Source organism: Metopolophium dirhodum, chromosome 6 (assembly GCF_019925205.1).
Source record: "Metopolophium dirhodum isolate CAU chromosome 6, ASM1992520v1, whole genome shotgun sequence".
NCBI lineage: Eukaryota > Metazoa > Arthropoda > Insecta > Hemiptera > Aphididae > Metopolophium > Metopolophium dirhodum.
Window position 1 is genome coordinate 8,276,184 of NC_083565.1, and position 19,562 is coordinate 8,295,745.

Consider the following 19,562-nt stretch of genomic DNA (forward strand, 5'->3'; position numbering starts at 1 on the left):
TATTTGTATATGTTTAATGTTTATCTTAGCTGTTTTGAGAACAATCCAAATAGTACAAGTGATGGTTTTTCAAGTCATAATAATGTTATGAAAGACAGGTAAAAAAAATATATTTGGTTTTCTATAAAGTAAAGGTTGTAAGAAAATTATTAATTGATTTTAGATTTATAAAATATTTAGTTATGACACTTATTTCTATAGTTCATCTCTATATTAAGGATACTAATATAATATTAAATTAAGATTATTATTGATTATTTTTATTATTATTCTCTCAAAAATGTTAGTTTCTTGTGGTTAAGAATAAGTATTTTAGGCTTAAAATTATTTATTATATATTTGTGACTGTTTTTTGCTTAATTTCATAAATAAGAAAAAAATATACCTAGCTAACAACCTAGAGTTTCTGTCTTTTACTGAATATGAATTATATGCTTAAAATGTTTTTCAAGGAGGTAATTTAGATGTATAATTTTAATTTATAAAGGAAATGCACTGCTAAAAAAATACTTTAGACAGAAGTCTTATTTTTTTTTTTAGAATAAACAGCGTCTTAAAAACTGTCCAGAGTTATGGAGACTATGAAAAGCTTTGTCAAGGGATTTTTGAAAATTATTTAATCCTAAAGCCCAAAGATTCATCATTAACAAATGTAAATTAATTATTTATTATACATTTTATGTTATATTATTATTAATTTATTATTGTTTAGATTGCTGAAGGCCTAGAATGGTTTTGTAATTTTGACAAGACAATGCATGTGATTAATTCTTCTCAAAATTACTCACTGTTTCCTTATTTGCCATATAATTTTGCTACTTGGCACTGTTTATTTGCTACATTTACATGGCCTAAAATTACTTACCCAAGTGCTGCATATGAAGTGAGATATATTTTTAATAGAATTATTTAATTGCTTAATAGAAAAATCTTGCTCCATCAGAATTATTAATTATTACCTATGTTTATTTGTCAAAGAATATAATTTACTATTCCTTAACTATTGGGATAATTTATAAATTGAAAACTATATGTACTATAACTCCTATGATGCATGATGTGTGTTTCATGATTGTTTATATTAATTAGGCGACAATGAAAAAAAATAAATTTAAACAAATTATGGATGAGTTAATGTCTGGTATCATCCCAAGTATTCGAACATTTCTACACCGGGATCAAGTTTTATTGGACACTATGCCATTACTTATGCATATTGCTATTCCAAATCTTAGATCTGTAAGTATAAACACTTCATAAATTTAAATATTTATACCTAATTTTATAGTTTTTACTAAACATTAATAATTTGATTTTTATTTCATAGATTAGTACACAATTATTTACTCAAAAGGAAAAAGAAGACCTTGCAAAAGTGGTCAATATTATGATTGATTATGGCTTAAATTATTTTCAAGAAAGAGATGCTGATGGGTCTTTTAATTTTGTACTCAATCCGTGAGTAGCACATTATATTAAATACTTGTTGAAGATGCAGACAATATTTTACAAAAATCTTTTTTATCTCTATTAATTAGGTAATTTGTATAGTAAATTAAAAAAAATAGTTACAAAAATTGAATTTATCACATTATGTTAAATTTTCACTTTGCCAAAGTTCATCTGTTAAGGATGATTCTTTAGTCTTCTCATGCATAACATAACTAATAGCAAATATCAAATGCATCCATTGTTTAAAATAAATGTTACCGATTATAAATACAAAAATGTAAATGAAAAAAAATGTTAAGTTAATATAAATTAAGTTTAAGTTTGATTTAGCAATAGGCAGTTGACTTTAAATTACCTATTTATTTTTATTTTATTTTGTTTCTCAGGCTGGAGTCTAATCTATAGTTTATACAATATATATAATTTTAACATTGATACTAAAAAAAAGATATTAATAATGTACTACATACAAAATAAAAAACAATTAATCCAGTTAATATTGAATTCTACATTATATTATTATATTATCATAATTCAACTGATCATCTATGAAATCAGTATTTAGCCAACGTATTATACAATTATTTAAATTTTTAATATTTAAGTTCAACAATTTTCAGGCAATTTCAGGAATAATTCAGGTATTGCATTTCAGTAGTTGTTTTATTGTTAGGTAATTGTTTGTGAGTAGAATGGATGAGTAATTTTTTTGTTATAAAGATAAATTATTGCGGTTTTGCAATACAGTTTTGAAATGTAAACACACAGACATATTTGTATTAGTTAGCTGTATTTAGCTTAATTAGCTGTGTTATAAATCCTTATTAAAACGATTCTTAACAGAGAATTTTGATTAAATTACAATATCTTTAAAACATTTTTACAAGTCCGACCATAGCCATTAATTGTTATTCTATTATCCAAGTATGAAATAAGCCAAAGAAGAGCAGATGATCTGATAACTATTTTTATATTTTTGTGCAAAAATTATAAATATTTATTTGAAATAAAAGCCATGTAAAAAGTAAATAAATAATTATATTGTATCCTACATTTTTTAGATGTGTAGATGATGCAGTAAAATTTCCTGGATTGGAAACATTTCCAACATCTAGCTACGCTACTAAACAACTTATTTCTAGAGAAATAGAATTGGAAAATTTGAGGAAGAGAATGTCCCATGGCGAACTAAATAATATCATTGTAGAACCTGATGGGTTTGATGAAAATGAAAAAAATGTTTCTACTCCAAAAGGTGTTAAAGGTCAGTGAATTTGTTATTGTAATCATATTTTGTCACATTTTCAAATTGTATATGAGCTTAAAATAATTTTACAAAATAGGTTTCTTTTGTTAGTATGAATCATAAATATAATATTGATTTTTAAACCTAAAAAAAAAAACATATGTATCATAATCAAAAAGTTATTAATATTCATTAGATGAAACGAAATTAAAAAATATTTATTTTTTCATTCCCAAATTTTTAAGTTTTTTTGATGAAGTTAAATGAAAATTTTTGAATTTTCCATAGGAAGTTATATTATATTTTCTTTTGTCGATTAATGCATCAGTTACTTAGTACACACTTACTAGACCTATCACAGATCTAAATCAGAATTCTTGATTCAGTATATTTATCCCGTATAGTACTTAAATCCAAAATTTGGATCTTATTCTTTATGTAGATGTGTATCATGTATACAAGATAAAAATTCTTTTGATGGACCAAAACATACATTAAAATAAGATAGAAATTAAAAAATTAAATATTTAATGTAGACAGAATTACACTAAATGGAATAATCAGGATTTGATTCAATTCTTTAGATTGAGTTTTTTTAATTTAACCTGGCCTCAGTAACTTGGATTAAACCGCTTAAAATACTTTTTTTAATTCAGATTAGGAATCTGGGTATTGAATATTTGATTGATTAGGATGTTTACTACTACCTTTATATTTTATTTATGAAAATAACAAATTACTTACATTGCATTTAAAGATATTTAATTAATATATTTACTATTTATAAACAAAATAATAATTGTATTATAATAATTATAACTATATATAATTATTGTATTAGGTGCCAGAAATAAGCAAGTAACACCTAATCATTTACAAAGACTTACACCCAAAATTGTTGGTTCTACAAAAGTTACTGTAAGTATAATAATAATTAAAAGTGTTAAAGAATGAAAAATCTTTTTATTTTTAATATTAAGTTTGAAAAACTATGGATAACACCATTTTTTGAATTATCTCTCCCCTGCCTCCTTGATGTGGCGTTATCAATGAAATGTTCTTAACTTTTATATATTAATTAAGAGGATGTCACATCCGCATGTGTTGTCTCCGTCTTACAAATATACAACATAACAAAAACTGTTTTGCGTGGGACAACTTTTATCTTTCTGTGTTTGTAGAAGTGGCTCTAAAATTTCTGAACATATAGGCAAGCCCGGATTAAGGATCAATTGGGCCCCGGGACCCCATACACTTAGTGGACCTTTCAACGTTAACTTCAAAATAATTGTATCATTACATATTGATGACTTTATATTATTGTATAATTTTGTACATAATATGTCATTGAACACGGGATTTTTTAACAATTATGAATCAATGATATGGAATTTCGTTAAAACAAAAAAAAGATGTGTTTTTTTATTTTTAACAGGCAATTTTTTTATAACATTTTTAAACACGCAGTTGTATACCAATAATAAAATTGATTTTATTTTTTCATATGGTAACCACTATATTTTTTGATGGATTCTGGTAAAGCTTTTTTTCTGAACATTTTGACAGTCAAAATAAATGTTCAATTTTGGTTCGCTAGGCGCTAGGTTATTAACTATGGTCCTCTAAAGTTTAGTATAATATGCATTAATACTTTTAACCGAAATACCTAATTTACAAGAGCTAAATAATTTATTCTTATGACTACCTTTTTATATACTTAAACAGTTAAATCAGTAATCTAAAATGCTCAAAAAAAAACAACATTTTTGGCAAACATTTATTTATTTATAGTAATTTTTTGTGATATAAAATTAAGAACAATTTGATTTTATAATAATTAATAATAATTTATCTACTATACCTACCTACTTACTTAAATAATTCTTTTTTTTGAAAACTGTATTGGACGCGTTAAAAAAATATATTTTGGGGAGAAAGATGAGCCCCGGGACTGTGCCACCCTTGCCCCCCCTCCTTAATCCGGGCTTGCATATAGGGTAAAAAATTATCTATGCAACAGCGTGCCCATATTTTAGATAACATAAATACAATAAAAGTTATTTGCTTCTAAACATTTGGTTTTTTTTCATTTGATTATAAAAAATGATTGGAAAGTCGCACAGATAAAGTTCTTCTTTACGTGTTGTGAAAATTTACTAGTTCTACAACAAATATTGTGCGAGAAAAGTTGTCCTGCGCAAATATACATAGCATGAGACAACACATGCGGGTGTGACATCCTCTTAATTATAAATAATACATACAAATTATGTAGAACTGAATTACCAATCAATATAGATATAAGTAAAACTGTTTTAATTTTAAAATGTACCATTAATATGTAATAGTTTTTAAAAAGGTGCAGGATGATTTTTAGCTGATATCTCTTGAATGTTCATAGTTTTTAGTTTTTTTCAAAAACTACGAAATTTTTAATATTTTTATAGTTATTTTATTTGTACCCCTCCTTTAATTTTTAAGACAACATTGATCAGAAGTTAGAACTCTTGTGAATTGTTTGATATTTTGCAAGTCCATTGAGTCGGCGGTACTGTTGGTTGATAATTGATATTATGTGGTTTAGTTTTGTGACCAATTGGTAGAGGTACCTAATACTTAGAGAAGTACCAGTCATGACTCATGAGTGAATAAATAATATTTTAAACTTTGAAAATGTTAAGCGTTATTTAAACGAATATTTGTTAAATGTCCGTTAACAATGGTTTTATAGAACAACTCTTGGCAGTATTTTCTTATGATTACAGTTTAATACTTGAGAGGAAGTTACCCGAGTGGAACATTTCGATTTGCTTCATTAATTTCAGTCCCTTATAGACAATATACCGCACAATGAAGTATACATTCGAGTCCATTTATAATATATATTATATGCTCGTTTTTATTATATTCTACAATTTTGTCGTAGATGTTTAAACATTTAAATATTTTTTTTACTGTACGCTTTTAATTTTTTATTTAATTTTTTAATTATTTTATTGTTTGTAGGTATATAGTAAAGTTACTTACGTCAAATACTCAAATCCGTTTCTACGAACGTAATTTGTTATTTATACATTTTTTAGATTTTTGCTATTTAAATAATTGATCGATTTGCATATTTTATATAATATATTATCATAGTCAATATGGATAACTTATAAGTATTAAGTTATAACCATATATGAACTGTTGTTTAATATTTGAAGTTACTTACGTCAAATACTCAAATCCGTTTCTACGAACGTAATTTGTTATTTATACATTTTTTAGATTTTTGCTATTTAAATAATTGATCGATTTGCATATTTTATATAATATATTATCATAGTCAATATGGATAACTTATAAGTATTAAGTTATAACTATATATGAACTGTTGTTTAATATTTGGAGCGAGAACTCTGTGTGTGTATATATATATAAACACCTAAACTTAGCATTTTATTGAAAAATCACATTTAAGTGGTCGATAAACGGTTTGTATAGAGAACTATCACGCCCCGATATATAGTCATTTAATAGTATTTCGTATTATTTTTGTGTGCTTGGACAGAACACCCTATTCGATTTTGTGGGTGGTGGCGTCGATGTTTACGTCCCTCTCTCTAAGAGGGTCGGCTACAACGATAACAATACCTACTTACTATAAAAGGGTGTAACTGTTTGACTAATAGCGTGTACCCGACAGTTATACCATGTATTCAGTATTGCCTCGTGATTTATTAACATGCAATCCGCTCCCACCCAGTATACGCATGCTTGTGCCCCTTCTTGTTTCCGATTGTGTGGGATTATATAGAGTATTATTATAATATAGTACTCGTAATGATAATGATGGCTATGATGAACCGCATGATTGATATTATATTAATTTTTATTGAAATACGTCTGTCTGGCGAACGAACTCATCTCGTCGTCATGCTCTCGATATTTGAAGTAGTTTGCAATTTAAAAACGTTTCGCATCGCCAGATTCTTTATGAATACATGTGATTACCATTAGAAAAAGAAAATAACATTAGAGTACTTTTTATTATGTACTCAACTGCTAATGGACGTTTCGCTAATAAAACAGCTTTATATGTAAATGTTTCGTTTCAAACAAAAATCATTTATTTTTATCACCAGTTTGTTAAATTAATTTAAATACTCTATGAAGATCAATTAGTAGTAGTGTACCTACTTATAAATATTTTAAATTAAAGCATAACTGCATTTGTTATTTGTAAATAAATACAGTGTAGAATGCAGTAGGTATATTCATGTCTGCTTTTATTTCATAAATTTCTTATTTAGGATTTCGGTGCAGTGCCCTGGGGCCATACAATTTGTCACCCACTTCCCTCCTAAATCTTTACAATATTATATTATGAAAATAAAATCTGGAAAACACTACAAGCTTAGTATAGGTCAGCGGTCAGCCTAATCATTAAACAATTAATTTTAGTGGTGTTGGACCAGTTGAAACAATATCTATTTGCTAAAAAAAAGTAATTACTATAGGACCACAAAACACGTACGTGAAAATGCAAATATCATAGTGCTTATATTATATGTATATACTATTTTTCTCTAAATATCGAACAAAATAATTCTATTCTATGAAACAGTAACGTTCAAACCTGTCACGCCACTGTTAAAATCAGTGGTGCATATACGAGGGGAAACTGGGGCAAATGCCCCGGGCACAAATTTTAGGGGCGGAAAAATGCTTATAGTGATACATTACCTATGAGAACCTTTTAAAAAAATATTACTTTTTTAAAACTAACTAAAATGATGGCAGCAGACATAAGGATATCTCCTGAGCTTTTAAAACATGATTACATTACAGAATTGGGAACTTAATTTTCCAATGAATGTATTCATTTTGGTTGTTATTTAAAAACCATTTTCAATTTTCCTCCAAGTATACAAGACATATGTTAGTGTTTATAAGAAAAAAATATTTAAACGATACCTTACCTTAAGAGGTTAACTTGGGAGCCACACCCGTACGCAATATCTACGTCTTACAAACGCATAACATAACAAATTATAGGTACGTTCAGCTGATCACATTTAGCTCTGTTAGTTTAAAAATGTAGAGTTAATTGACATCCTATACAATTTAGAAATAAGAATATTATCTAGTGAAGTAGTGAACCTCATACGGTTTTTAGATTCTGAGTGGAGCAATGAATGTATTGATTTTACGATGATGTGTGTTTTTTTTTGTGTCTGTCATCACGGTTTGGGGCAGTAAAACTGCTTCAATTTTCTTCAACAGTATCTTGTTCGATGGGAAAGTGAATCTAGTTAGTGCATTCGAGAGGTCAAAAATTCTCAATAGTTTTCAAAAGCGCTGGGAAAAACAAAATAAAAATTAAGGAATTTCTGGAATTTTTACGCAAAATTGGTTTTTACGCAAAATTGGTTTTTTACAAAATCGATTTTGGTTTTTGCGTAACTTTAAAACAAATGACCATTTTCAATGAACATTTATATTAGCATTTGCTATACACTATTGTTTTGAGCTGTTAACAGACAATTTCAATATCAAATGTATATTTCTTGGGGGGTGGGGGGGCGTTAGTAAAATATTGCCCCAGGCTGCTTGTTGACTAAATGCGCCACTGGTTAAAATACTGTGTTAAATAAAAAGTTCAAGGTGGTATGGCATACCCTTTGGAAAAAACCTTGTTAAACAATAGACTTAAATATTCATCAAGCATTCAATTTTCGAAAATCATTTGATTTTGTTTTTTTCGTGTAACTTAAAAACGAATAACCTTAGATACTTGACATTTTCACCAAATATTTATAATAGCATTTTTGAAACATTTTAAAATTTTAAAAATATGAATACTTAGCTATTTTTAGACATTTTGAATTTTGAATTTTTGTTAGTTTTTTTCTATAAATTTTGATAAATTGCAGAGTCAAATAGGTTTACCATTTAATACAAGGTACCTCATAAGTTGTTCTTTACCAATTAAAAAAATTCGTAAATACATATTATAATATAACATACTATATTATAGTCCCAATATTTTTTTATAAGCGTTTGAAGTTAGAATTTTTACGAAATTCTTCAAAATTGCGAATATTTGCAAATAATTTTGTAGTTAAAATTAGAAAACATTTTTAATATTCATGCAACATACCTAAGAATTGAACATTTAATACAAAGTTCCTTTTTTTTAAAAATAATATGGATTACCTACATATTATTATAGCTAGGCGTGATTTTTTTTCATAAACATTTGAAATTCAAATTTTGACGAAATTAGATATCGAAACGAAGTAGGTACCTATAATAATAATTTTAGTTATTTTATATTATTTAGTATTCGTGGATTCGTGGCACTTGAAACTTTTAACGTATATTATTATATTTTGGACATATAATAATAACAATTTCATATGCAATATTTCCAGCAATAATTAATTCAATCTATTATGAATTAATCAATCTATATTTTAATTCAAATTTAACACACACATTTTTGTGACAGTACACTTGACATAAACCGTACATTAGAACGGTTACTATACTTTACCTCTTATTTTAAAAACAAAACTTTGGTAAAATATTTTTATTTATTTACTGCTTTTTTAAAGGTGATAAGTACATTGCAAAGCCTTATTTTACATTCTTATCGTGTACCGCATAATAATATAATGGTATATATTATAGCTTCTATAGGTAGGTATTAGGTACCAGCTATACTATATATACTCTTTAAAATCTATATACTATCTAGTTTCTTTATGATATATATAAACCGATTTAATTTTACATTATAAATTTTAGGTCACAAATGACAAATTTATGAAGGGTTACTTGTGTCCAAATATGTCAATATGGCATAAATTATATACATAGGGTGGGTAATAATATATGGTTTGTGTTGAAAAAAATTTTCAAATTAATGAATACAATAAATGTAGGTACCTATGTGTATTTAACGTATATAATATTTATGGATATTAATAAATTAATCAGTATTTATAAAACTTAAATTTAGGTGAAATGTAATAAATTACAAAATATTATGTACATGTGATAAGTTGTTTTTATTTGATTTTCAATAAATACATTTTTTTTTTTCCTAGTCCATAATTTTATCTCTGTATTGTATAAATTTATTTATAAGACTGTATATTCGTATGTGTTTATAATTTGTATTATTGTGGTTTGTTGGCCAATGGTCAATGGTGCGTATAACAACAATTTTGTTTGGACTTAAACTGCTCCGAATTACTTCAAAGGTTATGCTGCTTCTATGAGTCGTATAATTTATTGGAATTCTCATCAATATTTTTTTCTGTACCTAAATTGGAGGCGCTTATATTATCATTACGTATTGTGCAGTTCACAGTTGTAAACATGTTAGTCGCGATCGAATGCCGTGGTCCGGTGTGATGACGCTATGGATAAGTATAGGTCGGGGCTGCTCGCGGTCTCTATTACATTCTATATAATAATAATGTATAGCACACATCACTCCGCCGTCCGGACGATAAATAATGCACTTTATTATAAGGATAGCTTTTATACAATATTAATTGTCTGGTAACGATGTGTATTACGCACAAAAGACGGAGACGCGCGCGAGTCACGCCCTCTTAGTTTCGCCAAAGTCATTAAGCCGCGTAGTCTTTCATCGCGCACGCTGATCTATAGTGGACCGCCGCGGAACGGCGAGCGGTGGTGGCCAAACTCAGACACTGACGTCTGGGTGTGGGTGTGGGGATGGAGGAAGGTTGGCTAAAAGGAGAAGAGGATATAACATAAAGGAAAAAATGAATTTAAAAAAAAAGCGCTGCCACTCAACCCTCGACTTGTAATTAATCTTGTGCGCGTATTGTGTGTACACGACGACGACGATGACTACATGTTATTTTATTTATTATTTCTTTATTACCGCGCATTCTCTCCGTCTCTCTTATTTTTTTTTCCTGTTCATTGTATAACGAACTACTCTGCGATTACGGGAGTTTGCGTTATTTCGCCGAGCGCGAGAGTGCCGGTAAGGCCGTGCGATTATTTTTTAATGAGACGCGCCAAAGGTTGTCCGAAAATAGTATATATCTACCTACCGGTTCTTATGTTATTATTGCGATCCTTCTCCCTAGTATAATAATTAGGACTCGGATTTATGTGTCTATAATATACCTACACTATATATATTATTTTTTATGAAGTACAATTTACTAACTTTGACATCTGTTTCAATATTATAGCCCCGAAAGATTCTGATTATAAATATATGCTAAATTTTATATTACATGATCTCTATATATTTTGTTTTATAAATATACGTGATTTTACATTTTTCGTTATGGTTTTGAAAACTTAATTTATACACAAAAACCCTAACTTATACGATTGATTTCCCTTCGAATATTTTCATATCGACATGGCGGTTAAATGTCAAGAAATTATTCGCGGTGATTTAAACGTCAAGAAATTATTCGCGGTGATTTAAACGTCGTTGGTCAATCATTTACAATAACCAGATAATAAACATAATATAGGTATAGCTCATTATAATCATGACATTATTGCAATCAAGATGAAGAGTGAAGACCTTAGTAATTAGTAACTATTCCTCTATTTCGTTATGAAAACGAATTTTGTATTTTTTAATATTTATAAATTATAAATAATTATTTGCTATTTACATACCTATTTAGTAATTACATACCGAACCTAACCTATTTTATATTTTATTAAATATAATATTAAGTAATTTTTTTTATTTAACATATAGTTACTTATATTTTGGGGTTTTAACCACATATATAAACGCGTATCTTTTAGGCTTTAATAATACATAATAAACATTCTGTATCGTGGGCGTATAATAGGGGAAAAAACTGTCGAAGTGTACATATATACACAATATGTACGGTGGTATACCGTCGTGGCGTTTGCTCGACTATATACCTATGGTATAGGTATGGTTTATGTATGGTCGAAATCCTGGTCGTAAACACTACTTATATAGGGCTGGTTTAACGTTTTCGCTCGCCATACACATTGCAGTAACCACAGAAACCGGCCTCCATTTGTACGGGTATTTTCGCGCCTGGCGTATATAGTATAATAATATAGTACCTAATAGGTATGCTTGGGACATGAGCGGTGGCTGCTATGACGGTATTTAAAGAAGAGAAAAAATGGATTTTTTTTATTTTTGTATCGCCTACCATTGGTGTGCCGTGCGTGTAGGTAACGCAAGGAGCTATATCTCATCGGAAAGAAATAGCCTTTGTGTGGTGGTGCATGCACTCCTTTTTTTTCGATCATATGGCCGTGGCCGCGTCGGGCGTAGGTAGATCATAGATAATTTGAGAATATATAGGACATGCCTCAGTTCCATATGGGGCTGTGTGCTTTTTTGGGGAAGAGAGAACGTAAAGAGAGAAATACGATATGGGGTTTTTTAAGGTTATGTATAAAACTATTTTATTAAATAATAATGATAACATGATAGTCAGTTATATTTAGATATTTGTCAGTTTGTATTTTGATTATTGTGCCACTTGTGCCTGGAAAATTACTCTAAACTTTGTTAGAATATAGAATAATATTATTAAATATCACTAATTAATTAATAATGTTATTAGTTATTACAGAATAAAATTATGTTATTTAATATTTATTATTATTTATCAATTATCATATCAATATTTGCCCCATATAACTTTAAAAATAGTATCACTAAAGTTTCATGTGATAAGTTCTTATGTCCTATCCATTCTTATATTATCTATGAGGTATATACACCGCAAGTGATTCTGTTATATTATTGTTTATTATATTTTATTAGTTTATTACATTGTTTAAATTCATATTATTATGTGTGTTTTAATACACAATATAATTTAATTATATAATATTATGAAGGGTTTATAAGGATATGTTTGTATCATTTGTTTTCAACTTTGACTTTTGAGTGTCGATAATTTTGTATTAATATTCTATTAGACACCGGAAAGATTCAATTTATAAATGTATGTATTGTACATTTGTAAGTAAAGTATTAACCATATGATCATAATTAAATGTACTTTTATTAAAATTAAAAATCATTGATATAATTATAATTTTTTTTTAATTCCGAGTGGTGCTAGGAATCTAATGACTAATATGGCTGTAATATTACGATGTGGTTGATTTTTAATGTTGTATCCCTTTTTTTTCGTTAACAATTTTTGTGGTAGTATAAAATGGTATTAAGGATTATGTAACATCTATAGATTGATAATAATTGAACACAAACTAAATTTTTTTTAAAAATATTTTTGTAGTATTCAGGATATAATATATTTTGATAAACAGCAAGACACGTTAAATATAAATAAGAGAGCATCTGTTAAAAGACAATTCCTGCCAATTTTTTTAGGTATAATGAATTATGATTTCCATTTAAAATAGTTTTCAATAATCTATCGTTGGTGGCTAGACAAAAATAAAAATAATATGACTTATAGTTGAAAAAGTGGTAACGATTTAATTATTCATGGTAATTTCTATGAATATTTAATTGTTAGTTCGAGTTTATCGTACTCAACGATCTTAAATGAGACTATTTTTTTATTTTACTATTTAAAGTGTTGATTTAAATCTCCGGGAGGATAATGTATTGTTATCCGTTTAAAATATTCAATGAGGGTCAAATAATGTGTTGCAAATAATACAGCTCTAATTATTTTTAATATACTGGTATAATAATTATTATTAATTACACTATATTTTGTATGAGTTAAATCTGTTAATTTATTATTATTTAAGTAGTTATTAAAAATAAATAGTTTAAAAGCTGTTTTAGTATGTAGTTGAATGAATACAAATTATTCATGTTTGAAATGCATTTAGATAGTTTATTGCTGGGGAGGGGGGGGGGGGGGGTTGTAATACTTTTTAACAAACGAAAAAAATAATTAATATGTATTATCTGGATACTTTCTTGTTTATGACATTTATTATGTATAATAAATTAAACATTTATTCGTGTTATATATATATATATATATATATATATATAGGTATTTAGATAATTTAGTTCGATGTTTAATATAAGATCAGGTTAAATAAAATACAGGTCAACTTGATTTTTTATAAGCGGCTTTTATTAATTAATTTTTGTCTCAGAAACTAGTTGTTAATAATTTTCCAAAGTCCTTATCACTTTTGAATCGACATCAGAAAATAACACGTATTTATATGGTTATTTACGAAATTCTGTATTCTTTCGTTGAAAATGTAGTTAAAACTTATGATCTTGAATTTATCGCGCCAAATGATAATATTATAAGCAAAAGTTCAAACAACATCCGAAATGTTACTTTACTGTTTGTTGATTGTTGGTGGTTGTGGTGGTAGCGGTGGTGTTGGAGCTGGTGGAAGCTTTGGTGTGAAAATGCCAACCATATATATGTGTGTAGTGCGTATAAAACATTGCCGGACATTACTGGCCGTCACTTCCGGTATGGGCGAAGTGGTGTTGGCCGGTCCCGTATATAGTCGTCGTCTATGTTCCTCGCCCTCTTTTCTTTCCTTCGACTCGCTCCGTTCTACCCTGGTATATACGTGCGTATAAACGACGGACCTCCCCCGGCCACCTACATCATTCATTCTCGTCCTCCGACCCAGACTCGTCCACCATAATATACCACCGATCCAACCCTCGACCGCTGTGGCACTCACTTTCTTTCGAGTCTCTCCTCCCCCACACTCCTCAGCGCATTATCGGTCATAAATCCAACGCCGAGGCGCCAAGTTTCTTACTTTATCCGTACAACGTTTCCTGACCCGACATCATATACTGACCTCTGGTCTTTTTGATATAAAGTAGTTCCATACGTTTTAGCTATCGCGTCCGGTCCAGAGCGGTTTTCGATCCATTAAACCGTTTTAGCGTCCCGGACACACACACACACACACACATACACATACGTGCACGGGATCGCGTTCGCGCCCTCTATATTAGACGGGGGACCGGGAGACACCAACTTAAGGGGTTGATGGAGGGGCTGCGTCCTTAGACACACACGCGCGCGCACACACACACACACATACATATATATATATATATATATATACTATATATAAACGTGCGCCGGCCATGTACGGTTTGTGTACGAGTCGTTTAACCCGAACCAACGTAATACATTTTATAATCAATTAAACCCCACTCGTATACAAAAACGACGGTATAATATATATACGTTATATATATTATATGTGCATTTTCAAGCGTTAGTGCGGCTGTGGTTGGGCGGTTTCTTTTCCACTTTCGGTCGTTTAAAGAAGGGTATCTATTGCCGCCGCTACCACCACCACTACCACCGACGTCGTCATCCATGTTGTGTTATTGCGTTTGTGCTTACATGCTTCCACCGCGTAAACCCTAATGTAACTTATAAAGTTTATTTATTTACTCACTTTATTACTTTTTTTTTTCAGAAAAAGAAAGATTTCTTTGGTCGCGAAATCGATTCACCCGCTGGGCACAAACACAAAGGTAAGCGTGCCGAATTAACGACCAATATAATACTGCTGCTGCAGGAAAGGCACACAAAGAGACTAATATTAAGGAGCGCTAAAATTATGTACACCACAGTTGCTTTTTAAGACTCTGCCTAACCCAATATTAGTTTTTGTATTGAATTAATTTGTACCTAAAATTAACCATAATATGATTGCTTGAATAGTTAAATAATAACAATAAATAAAACACTCATTAACTATAAGAACGTGCACAACTTTGATCTTTTATTTAAAATGTATCATTTAAATTACATAACTTTCTATTTGTTTTTAAATTAGTTAATGATAATTACAGATTAAAGTAAAATCCAAACAAAATTTAATAAAAAAATTTAATTTTTAAATTCTAATACTTAAGTACCGAGTACAATTAATCATTTTTCTTATAAGGTATAGGTACATCAATTATCAAGCAAAAACATTAATCAAATTTGCCTATAATTAAAATGGTCTATTAATATGTGTGGTTGGCTATCCCCCTCAAGCCTAACCTATGAGTGTCTATAAAAAATATAATATCTGTAGAAACATAATAGGTAGGCATATTATACATTAATATATTTTACCTATATAATCAAGGCTGTAAATATACACTTCTAAACATGTAAAAAACATATTCAAATCTAAATACATTTTTTTTATTGTATTTCATTATTTATTCAAACTTTGGTTCTGTGTTGCGTGGGTGTACCTACATGATTCAATAATCCATTATATTACATCATATTTTCTGTCTTAAACGCTATTTGAAGAATAATATTACTTCGAGAAAAAAACCGTCATATTATATAACAGTGGGTTAAAAATATTTAAACTGTGTGCCTAATGCCTATATAGTATATATTATATTATATATATTACAATATATAGGTAGGTACTACATATTTATGATTAATAATCATCTATAATGCAGGAATATTATTGCGAATTTGTTGTGACAAACGACGATATTAATCTATTGGAGCTGGTATATACGCACGTACGATAATTAATCGACTTTTGCGAGATAACCGTCAAACTTTAGAAACGGGATGAATTAATAATAATTTACGTACGGCGGTGGTGATTTCAACGTTTTCAGAGATGCGCGCCGTGACGAAAAAGACCGATCCATCACACCCAACCGCACATCTCCCGTCAAAGGTGTCGCTATACGCGATCGTGTTCTACTGTTCTGTGTTTATCACCTTAATAGAATAGCGCTCATATTATAATATTGTTTACACGCGATTACTGTAGCGTCGAACCTATTTTTCGTCCCGTGACCGCAGGTATTTACGCAGTCCGCTGTAATACTCTAGATCGTTTGCGATTTTTATTTTACCCATCACGCACATATGATATACTCAAGAATTTTCCATCTAAGTTTTCTGCTTGTGTCGAGTTGAAAAATGTTAAAAAAAAAAATTCACCGGTTTTTGTCGTGTGTATCGTATAATATAATATATGTATCTCGCATAATGCGCGCCTTGCACAGTGTATAGGTGCCGAGCCAATTACGCTTTCGCAAACACGAGCACCGAGTCCCGTCTGTTTGCGTACACAGTTTTCGAGAGATTATTATTGTTTGTTATGCTGCACACGTAATGAGATTCGTGTCCGATATTATTATTATTATTATTATTATATGCTCTCTGTGTTGACACACGGCGGACGAGGCACCACCGGCTGCTGGAGCTTCGTGCCGGGTAGCGCGGGTTGGGTTGTTTTATTAATGCGGTTTCCATCCTTCGCGCACTGTAACAGGTTTGCGGTGTGCCGCTGTTTGCTCGATTAAAACCCTCAGCCCCCGAGGTGAATCCCGACAATATGTCAAAAGCCACCACCGATGGATTTTTATGCGCCGTAAATATAGATATAATATTGTCTGTCTATCTACCTCGTCGTTTAAAATTAATAGGTTAACGGTGAAAAGAGCTCGCTCGTTGTGTCGTTTTTATTAAAAAAAAATAAAAAACATAATAAATGTCTCGACCTGGTTTTAAAATGATTCCATTTTCTTTTTTTAAAAACACAACCCACCTCCGATGCGACAAAGAATTTTTTCACCGCCTACCTTTAAAATGTTTTATTAATTATGTAAGGTGTGCATTATTATTATTATTATTATTTTTTTTTTTTTTTTTTAATACATTTTTGATGCGTTACAGAATTTCGAGACGAAATTGTGAAGAGCGACGTTTGGTTTCATTTCAAAGAAGGCTATAGCAATGCAGTGAGAAAATTAGTATTAATGAAAGATCTTTACTGAACAATTTCATCGTACTAAATTAATTTTTATATTCATAATTTTTTTAAGTTGAATTTGATTTAATTTATTTTCAATGTATAATTTAATTTTTATTATAATACCAGTGATGAGTTTATTTGAATTATTAATTCTCGTAGTATGTGACTGTTAAATTGCAGAACATAATATTTTGAGTTAGGTAATATATACATTGTGTACATTGAGGTGCTCGTCTAATTCATTAGGTAATTATTATACTACGCGGTTACCATACATTTAGAATTTGATCGTCGAATAATTATTCTAATGTTTTTATATTAGTCATTACTCATTATTCACTGCATTATGTTGTCGATAAGTATTTTATTATTTTTTTGTTCCCCTATATTGATGGCGATATTGAAAGTTGTAGTCTATTGTATGACGGCGTTTGCTTTAAGTGTATATAATGTACTGCAGCTTACCGGATTATTAAAAAATCATCAGCTATATAGTATTAAATGGGGCGGTCCAAAACGAACGATGTCACTGTACAAAAGGGATGATTCAATGATTGTATAAATATTAGGGTGATAATATGTTAGACTAAGGGTTTATATAAAAAAAAAATAGTGGTCAAATGTGACAATAACAGTTAATGATAATAATAAAACGTACATTCGATTTATTATTCTTCATTCTTGTATACCTATTAATTATTATACTATTACAATTTAAAAATATAATTAAAATACTGCAGCATAATAAGCTAAAAAATTATTCCTCGAGATTTTTATTGTTCTTGAGCGTGATTGTGGAATCGTGTAGATTTTTATAACCAATTATTTAGGTACTGCAGGTTAGGTTCCCGCAAATTCAATTTTTATATGTACGATTCCACTTGGTTTTAAATTGCAACGTTGTCATCACACCAAAAATCAAGTATAAACAAATATATTATTGTAACACCCCCCCCCCACATTTAAAAACCACCCAATGGCCTAAGTTGCCGCGGGTTGATTAATAATAAAAAAAAACAACTTTAAATATTTATCTATTTTAATGAATGTTATATAATATATATGATTAATATTAAATATACCTACTTGACACTTTCTCTTGACTTTTGAGATCTTTTTACTTTAAAATTATAATACAATACATTTACACATATTCCAAATTATAATTTATGATAACAAGAGCAGATAAATGCCATTAGAACGTTGTAATTAAATATTGATAATGTTGTAAGTGCCTAAAAAATATTTATTCAATCATTTTCATGTGGTTGTGAGTAATATTGTAGTCTGTGGATTTTTATTTCGCAATTCACCGGCTATACCTAACCAACGACGTGTATGTCGTTTATCATCATACAATTTATAGGGCTAACGGTAACTGTTGGTATTTGGTATATTTCAGTATTTAAGAATACCACTATATTGGATTCAATAACTACTATTGTTACAGTAAATATCGTGCGGCGATGATTGGTGAAAATACTGCATAATAAAGGAAAGTTCACAACTCTTGTCGTAGGTTACATGACGTCAGTAGCGTATCTATGATTTTTTAAGGGGGAAATATAAAATTTTTAATAGACATTCAGTATACACATATTATATTCATATTATATTTTTTTTTATACATGTTGTATTGTGTACAAAATTTGATATAATCCCCATATCCCCCCCAGGTAGATACGCCACTGCATAACGTATAAAATACTATAAAACTAATACAACATAATATCATTACTACCACGAATTTTTGTATATTTAACTTTTGGTCGTGTGGTAACATTCTGGTTAGACTTCACTGATTCGATAATACTATAATAGTGATTATTCAAATATAATAATATATTATAGTGTATTAAATTAAAATTTTTTATTTATTAGATTAAAATATTATTTCGGAATACATGACATGATTATATTGTGAACCCCCTATGTAAACCCCTTAATATAATTTTTTTAAATATATTTGTACCAATATTTAAAATAATTAATGTTAAGTTTGCCTCCTTCATCAAGTAAAAATCTATTGTTATATTTGTGTGTATAAATGTAATCATAATATTTACTTATTTTGTTTCTTTTTAAATACAGA

At 29.1% G+C, this 19,562-nt stretch overlaps 1 protein-coding gene across 2 annotated transcripts in view; it reads left to right on the plus strand.

Moving 5' to 3' along the window:
* Nucleotides 1-19,562, plus strand: part of LOC132946357 (chromosome transmission fidelity protein 18 homolog) — a 30,152-nt gene extending 10,590 nt beyond the window's left edge. The window contains exons 12-20 of one of the 2 annotated variants that reach the window (XM_061016332.1): nt 30-98; nt 541-652; nt 713-883; nt 1,090-1,239; nt 1,328-1,458; nt 2,514-2,716; nt 3,540-3,616; nt 15,158-15,215; nt 17,392-19,562. In XM_061016332.1, coding sequence (XP_060872315.1) covers nt 30-98; nt 541-652; nt 713-883; nt 1,090-1,239; nt 1,328-1,458; nt 2,514-2,716; nt 3,540-3,616; nt 15,158-15,215; nt 17,392-17,492 — 1,072 coding nt within the window. In that variant the 3' untranslated portion in view covers nt 17,493-19,562. Of the gene's footprint in view, nt 1-29; nt 99-540; nt 653-712; nt 884-1,089; nt 1,240-1,327; nt 1,459-2,513; nt 2,717-3,539; nt 3,617-15,157; nt 15,458-17,391 lie in introns of those variants that run through there. The other variant, XM_061016331.1, reaches the window with a different exon arrangement.